The following is a 7,500-nucleotide window of genomic DNA, read 5'->3' as shown; positions in this document are numbered from 1 at the left end:
CTTGCACTCCCTCACTTCCGCAACACCCTTTGATCGCATTCCATCCACTAAGTCAGCACTTACTGCCTCCTAGTGTGAAATCCGTCATTTCAAGCACGCACTCAAATTGTAAGAGTTGCGATGGCCTAGTTATCGTGTTCATTTACCATCCTCTGTGGAAACAGATGTGATTTTTCTCCGCGCTGGCCAGGACGCTCGCGTTGGTTTATTTAGTGATTCTGAAAGCCGCGATTTTACATGCAGTATGCCCCAAACATAACTTGGAGTAAGATTCAAACCTGCAACAGAGTGCCAGCATGCCCTTCATGGAAATCAGAGGCGTAAGGTTGAGAGGGGGATAAATCTCAACTAGAAGAATTAAAGGAAAATGGAGCACTTTTGTCCCAATTGATGAAGGTATTGTAACAAGTTTAACAACCTTTGGCAGTAGATGCAACCACTACAATAATAGGACTAAAAATAATTCTGGAAAGATGACACGAGCTCCAATAATGAGGATTTCACACTTTGTTTTAATATATAATTGCTTGGCATACGAAGAAACTGTAGAGGTTCTCACCCAGACAGTATGGAGAAGGAATAGTGAAAGTGAAATGAAAGCTGGAGGTCCACCGCAAAAACGACAGCGAAAGGAAAGTTAACCCTTTGTGCCACTTTAGTGGTAGCTTTCGAGGTCACACTCTTGCGAATTTAGCTCATCAGACCTGTAAGAGCAGTCAAGTGTGTTACAATGCCAAGTTGAATCAATGGGGAAAAACGTATAAGCCAACGAGCAGTGTCAAGAGAGGATGGACGTCTGGGAATTGAAGCAAATCCGCCTTGATCGAATTCATGATTGCCTATTGCGCCAATTTTCTTACATTTCTGGCAATTCATCTCGCTAATTCAAGCAGAATTTGAAAAGACCTTGCAAGTTCTTCGACTGGGATATATGTGCCCAGTCGTATTAAGATATATTGCATATATGGCCAGCTGAAAATGAAAAAAGACTGGGGTCTAAGCGGTCGTGTTCTTCGCAATTATTCAAAACAACCTTTAGAGAGAACGCAGAAAAGTTAAAACGCAGCTTACTGGTTACATACATACATCCTGTGGTGGCTTGAGCAACGAAGCAGTTGTTTCGCAAACTGAAAATGTTATTACTCGAAGACATGTTTTTTGAACGAGGAATAGCCGACATGAGCCCACTTTGTGCCTTTCTTATCTTTTCAATTTAACCTAATGCATTGAGTTAAGTACATGAAAATTTCGGCATGTGAATCAATTTAATAATCAAAGTGCCCCTGTCGTTACTCGTGGATATGAAAGCTACCGCGATTGCTTGAATTTAGCAGGCTGAAGTTTCCTTTATGCACTAGTCAGAGTGACATAACAGCTGCATAATGGTTAGCCTGCAAGCAGGCTCTTTTGTAGGCGCGAGAGTATTGGACCCCGCCCCCATCCACTCGGGCCTATAAAAGATCCTGTTAGCAGGCTAGATAATGGTGTAACAGCACAGGTAGCTCTCATATACAGGTGACCGGGTCTATTTGAATAAGGTTTTTCTCTACAAGTCTACCAAGGATATTCTGCTGCAGAAAATGGGCAGAACCATGTGGGATTACCTTTTTGCATTTTTCAAATATGGTGGTGTTCCTCTCAAATTTCTCAATACTCTAAACCGTTCATACAAAATCATCTGATTTTAGGTCACCTGCGTATTACTTCCCTTTGGATTTACGTAAATTATCGAAGAGACGAAGATGCGCTATTTTGAAATTGTTTGATTTGATTTTCAACTTATAAAAGATCTTCGGTACTGATTGTGCAAGTCTCCCATCTCGACTTCCTAATTACACACTGTGTTGAAACAAACTGGTGTTATTCTATCATTGTTATCAGGTCTGGTTTTACTACAGAAAATTGCTGGGAATGCCAACAATTCAGAGTCTTTGTCCATAAATATACCTTATGGTCTATTACCCTCTCCTGGTGCAAAGTTGGATACCTTCTCTAAATTTCAGTGAAATCTGGTTGTTACAGTAAAGTATCGGTGAAACCTGACGGTCGTTCTTCTACTTCGCACCACTCATCATCACAGCCGTCTGTGTTATTATTGTCATTAGAGTTTGTTGCAATCTCATCCATATGTCTATCGACAGATACTTGTGCATTTTCAATGTTTTCAGCAACAGTTTGAAATGTAAAGCAGGAACACTGCTACTTGTGGTAGGAACATTTAAAAATCCTTCCCATTCATTGATGTTACTTATGCCTACAGCAGTTGGATCTGAAAGAGAAGTGACCACATTTTCTTGCCAATTTTCCTCTACTTGTATGTGTTCGTTTTGGAACAATTCACTAGTCTGCACAAGGTAGTTTGCTCCTTCTAACACTTTGGCTGGTCAGACATTTTCATACCTATAATGATGCTTGCATCTTAAGCGTCGTTTCAGTTTAATTGGTGTGGTTTCTGATTCATTAATTTTCCTTGGTGGAGTAGATACTTTTGAACTCGCATCAGCTGGCACATTAACAACGTTACCATGGATAGATAATTAACCACCCCAAGGAAGTATTTGCATAAATGGAATGCGGGGAGAAAGGTTTCCTCCAAAAGAGTTTTTTAGGAAACTGTATCTTGTTTGCTTTAGAACGGGCTGGTAACTTCCCTTCAGTCAGGTTAGAATGGCAAGTAGAGCAGATCCATTAAGTGTTATCAACACTTTTTGAGCCAGTTGTACATTCCTCCTACAAACTTTGCGAACATTTACCACTATATTGGCTACTGTTACACTTAAGAGACAGATTATCTGTACCATAACTGACCACAGCAAGTGCATATATATTCAATGTCTCCTGATATCAATAGCTTTTCTCTTGATACACATAACTCTTATTTTGTTGGTTCAATTTTGTTGAACGCTTAGTAACAGATTGATTTTGAATACACAATAGTACTGACAAGTCTTTTTTTTATTTTTAGCGGTCCTTAGGGTAATAAGATAAAAACGACCATTGGAATCTCCTACTTTCAAAGATTTGTTAAGTCTGAGTTGTGGTCTGGGTCTAGACATTCTTACTGCAATATATTTTCGAAAAGCAAGAGATAAACTCTTTCTCAACTCTAACGAGCTCGGTACGTTCTACTTGAAGTAATGCACTGTACACTTTCTAATTACCTTGTCTTTAGGAAACAAACTCAACGTTTTCTTCTAAGGAATTCTGGAAGGTTCTCTGTCTCGGGGAGCATGTTTATATTTGCTCTATCAGAGATGGAGATAGAGACAGAGCATCTATCTGGAGATCGGTACGGGTTCCTCATCAGTTTTTCTTACATAATCAATGACCGAGTGTTTCGACAGTTCGTCATCCTGGTCCGCCACAGAAGTACTTGCGTCTGGAAGCATGGTTTGCTTGGTTGTGTCACTGTTTGTCATGTCAGTCATGTTGTTCAAGTTGGATTCACATGGTTTTGATGACTCATATAGCTTGCTAAACGTCCAAATCTCCATGCCACTCTCCAAATGGAAGTCATCCTCCGAATGGGATTTATTAATCCCCGTGAGCTTAGGGGATCGACAGAGACTACCTTCTCACCATGTGTCGGTCAATTCGATTTCGACATTTAAGTCTACGCGTTGGTGAGTGAAAAGCGGTGCACAATTAGTTGCACCAATGTGTACTTGTTGAGAAACTTTTGCTTCACCATCGAAGGAACTCCATTTCTTCACTTCTTCAGTCTCTTGCTTCTATTAAAAATGCAGCGGAAAGTGCTCAAACACTTGGTGCAAAAGCCACAAACAGCAATGGCGTCACACTTTCCAAGCTGTGTTTGTGATTCGCTTGAAATACCTATCCATCTGATCGGCTAATTAGATCAAATTTCCGGTAACGCAGGAGTGACAAATTCCCAAATCCACGAGTAAAAACGGCTTAGCCGTTCTTTTCGACTAGCCTTGACGGGAATTTCGGCTTGTAGCCAGACCAAAGCTTGGCTTTGATTCAGACGCCGAACTTTTCATGAGCTGAACTTTTAGCTGTTTATAGCATAAAGCAAATGTATTTTTGTAAGTCGTTTCAAACGACAGTGCATGCCAAGTTAATAGCGTTACATCTGAATCAACAGGCCGGCGTGGTTTTTCAGTTAAGCTCGGTTCATGAAAAGTACTGAATAGGGCTGCGGCCTCTGGCAGCATTTTCAAGACCTCGGATTTCGAGTCAAATGAAAGCTCTTTATAACACTACAGGATTGTTAACGGAATGTTTGTGTTATCTTCAGTCTGCACCATTAACCGTTTCCGTTCCCTGAGACGCAAACAAAAAACTTAAGTTTGCGTGATTTGCAAATTCTTGACTTTGTAACACCTTGTTGTATGGAAAAAAAGTTCCATTTCCATTTAAAATATCTTTTCAGTTGGTAGCTTCCTTGCTCGAATAAGACCGAAACGCAGACGTGTAACTGTTTAGATGACTTTTCGAAAAAATACGACATGGATTTTGATCTCGTTTCTCCGGCGACATGTAAAACATGTTTACATGTTCCGGTGTACATGGAAAATGTTCTTCATTTTATATCTGCTTCAGCAAAAGATTGCAAAAAAAAAAAAAAAAAAAAGGAAAATTTAAATGATACCATAATGTAAATTCTCTTGTCTTTTTGTTCAGTATTTTAAATACACGTAATTACGTATACGATGCATTACACTAATGATATTTTTTTCTTCGTATTGTGTATTCGAAAAATACCAACGTTTGTCAGTTCACGTTAATGGTTGACCATTTCAAATAAACGATTGTATAAAGATGCAAGTGATTGTGCGTCTCCATGCAAATTGCATTAATGTCTGTTTCTAAGGGCCTGTTTATATGGTCTCTGGTACCCGAGACACCCTCCCCCCGATTTACCCTTGGCGAGATATTTTCCACTCATTTGTTTAAAAAATTCTATCAACCGGGTGGGGCGAGACAACTCGGGGAGGGCGAGTTTGTCTCTCACTCCTCGCCGGGACGGGGAACCCCTGGCAGGTGAGACAACGTTTTCCGCAGTAAACGTTTTGCCTCGACCACCCGAGGATGAGGCAGCAAAAGCTTGAATGCGCACGCCATAAAATAAAAATCAAAGAAGCAACAATTTGGGAGCTTATAGATGTTTTTGAGCGTTGAACTTTTACAATTAAAAGTGTTTTTTTTCCCGCCAAAAGTCTCAACGGAAACTGTTCCGATTCATAAACAGCCTTTTATTTAACTAAACATCATTATTGCCTGCGTTAAGATTGTCATTCCATTTTGCTGAATGGTGAAAACCGCCATTATCCTTAATAAAAACGAACGAGAAAGAAAGAAAGGCAAAATGATGATACGCATTTCTTGGGAGATGCGTCTTAAAATATATGCTAATAAAGTAGGGTCAACGTTGTCCTCGGGTCACGCAATTCTAGATATAGACGCTGCGGTAAAGCTGTCTCGGGAGGTGGGCTGTCTAGGGTAACCGAGACCAAAAAAAAAATATAAACAAGCCCTAATACGCCATTGATTGTCATACTATTCAATTGATTTTATATTGGTGTTGAATGATTCAGCATTGCGCGAGATTTAAAGTATCATTTGTTATCTGGATTGTCCCAACGGTGCAATTGTTTATCCGTTGATGCTATTGGAATGCTAATCCATAATGCAAATTGCGTTTTATTAAAAGTTTCGTTTGGGCCGTTAATGAAGTGGGTCGTGAACTGCTGAATGAAACCGTATATTTGCCGTATAGTTTTTCAACTGATTGAACGGCAAATGAATGTATATTTTGCGTAAACGAACAGCAAAAGGTGTACAAAACACAACACGCTCTTACAACTATAACTTACATCGCAGCGTACGCCGATGAGCTTCAAAGTTAATTTTTGTATGTGCACGGACCTTCTCGATCTTGTAAACAAACCCATGCGAAAGGCCTGGCATGAAGACACACGAAAAATGTTTTGCCAATCAGCGAGACTGGTATAATAAACATTTCATGATTCCTTTTGGCGAGTCCTGAACGAAATTATCCATGCTGACCCCCAACCCCCAACGCTACCCTCACTACCCCAGTCCTGCGAATCTTATCCTGCGTAGCAGCCGTTTCCGTTCCTTTTCCAGGCGGAGATCGAACAAGCGAGCAATAAAGCGGGCCAAGCGCCTAGGGTGATGAAAAATTTTAGGGAGAGGTGGGGACGGGGTGAGCGAGAATGGGGAGGGGTTGTGGAAGAACGAAAGGAATTGCCTGCAAACAATCCCAAAACCATTTTTACCGAACTCCGGTCGCTCCCACGAACGGGAAGCAGATAGCTGCAATTTGAATTGTTTTAGTAGCCCGTCAATCAAAACTGAAGTGACGTGAAAAATTTTGACATTCGTGCATAATCGACATCCGGAAATAACAAAAAACCAACAACCAATCAAAAATCTGGTCCGAGTCCGTGGAAGCTTTGTCGAATTTTTCTCTTCAGAACGTTGACAAGATTCTTTCGAAAACAAGAAGTAAACAGATTGATCTCCAACCGGGGAGCAAGGAGCTAACCACCATAAAGAGTTTAGGTCCGTGGACAGGATGTCCTCGCAATTTTGCCAGCTGGTTTCGTCGGCAAAAGCGCTATCTATCAAATACTTCGTGGGCGTTTTAAGGAGAAGATTTCAAGAAGAATGTGCCTGTGTTCTGGTTATCTGTCCGCTTCGAAGCTGAAATGATTTGAAGATCAGATAAAGGAGGCGAAATCCATCGGCCTCACAGCGAATTCATTGGCCAGAAGGCTTCCCTTGCAGATGTGGCGAGTGGGGAAATTCCAGTTATTTCTTCTCGTGCCGCGGAAAATGCGCTGGACAAAAGACAATTCCGAAGCTCTCTTAAACGAGCATGACAAACGCGGCTCAATTGGGTTTTGAAATTCGAAGCCAACAATCATTTCGCACCGCTTGCTTTTTTCTCTGTATTGGAAGGGCAGAGCGATAGTTGTTTTTTTCGCAGCACTATTTGCATTTTTCGTGGGCCTTGCTTTTCTCAAAATGGTTTAACACGAAGTAAATGATCATTGGCTCTAATGTGCCAGTTGGTGCCCACAAGGGAATGCGGTCTGTTTGGGGGCGTTCAGTAAAAAGTCTTGGGTCCTGATTGCAGGCGTTTTCCTTCCGTCGGGGCCTCACCCCCTCCCCCTACTCGTTTTTTTGTCCGCAATCTCTCGCAGTTTTTCGTTCCCCTTCCGCGAGCGTTCCGGAAAGGAAAGGAAACGGCTGTCTACGTAGGCTAGTCCGCGATACTTGCTCGCGAGACGAGCGGCTTTGATCACTGGTTCCGGTATTGTGATAAATTTACTATGTAAAACCGCTGAGAAGGTGGTATAGATTAGCCGGTCGTTTAGTACTCCTTTTAACATGGCTTGTTTTGCTTCACGCAAAACTAACTCGAGACAACAGAGAAAACCTCATTGAAGCACAGGGAGGGATTGCACATGTAAGCTTGACTTGAAGCTTTGTGCAGATGTCTTCTGA

At 41.4% G+C, this 7,500-nt stretch overlaps 1 protein-coding gene across 1 annotated transcript in view; it reads left to right on the top strand.

Moving 5' to 3' along the window:
• The first annotated feature begins 2,127 nt into the window (after positions 1-2,127).
• Positions 2,128-7,500, top strand: part of LOC138060118 (macrophage mannose receptor 1-like) — a 91,962-nt gene continuing 86,589 nt past the window's right edge. The window contains 1 exon segment of the mRNA XM_068905833.1: positions 2,128-2,314. Coding sequence (XP_068761934.1) covers positions 2,128-2,314 — 187 coding nt within the window.

This window comes from Montipora capricornis, chromosome 1, assembly GCF_036669925.1.
Source record: "Montipora capricornis isolate CH-2021 chromosome 1, ASM3666992v2, whole genome shotgun sequence".
NCBI lineage: Eukaryota > Metazoa > Cnidaria > Anthozoa > Scleractinia > Acroporidae > Montipora > Montipora capricornis.
This window is presented reverse-complemented; position numbering and strand designations above follow the sequence as displayed.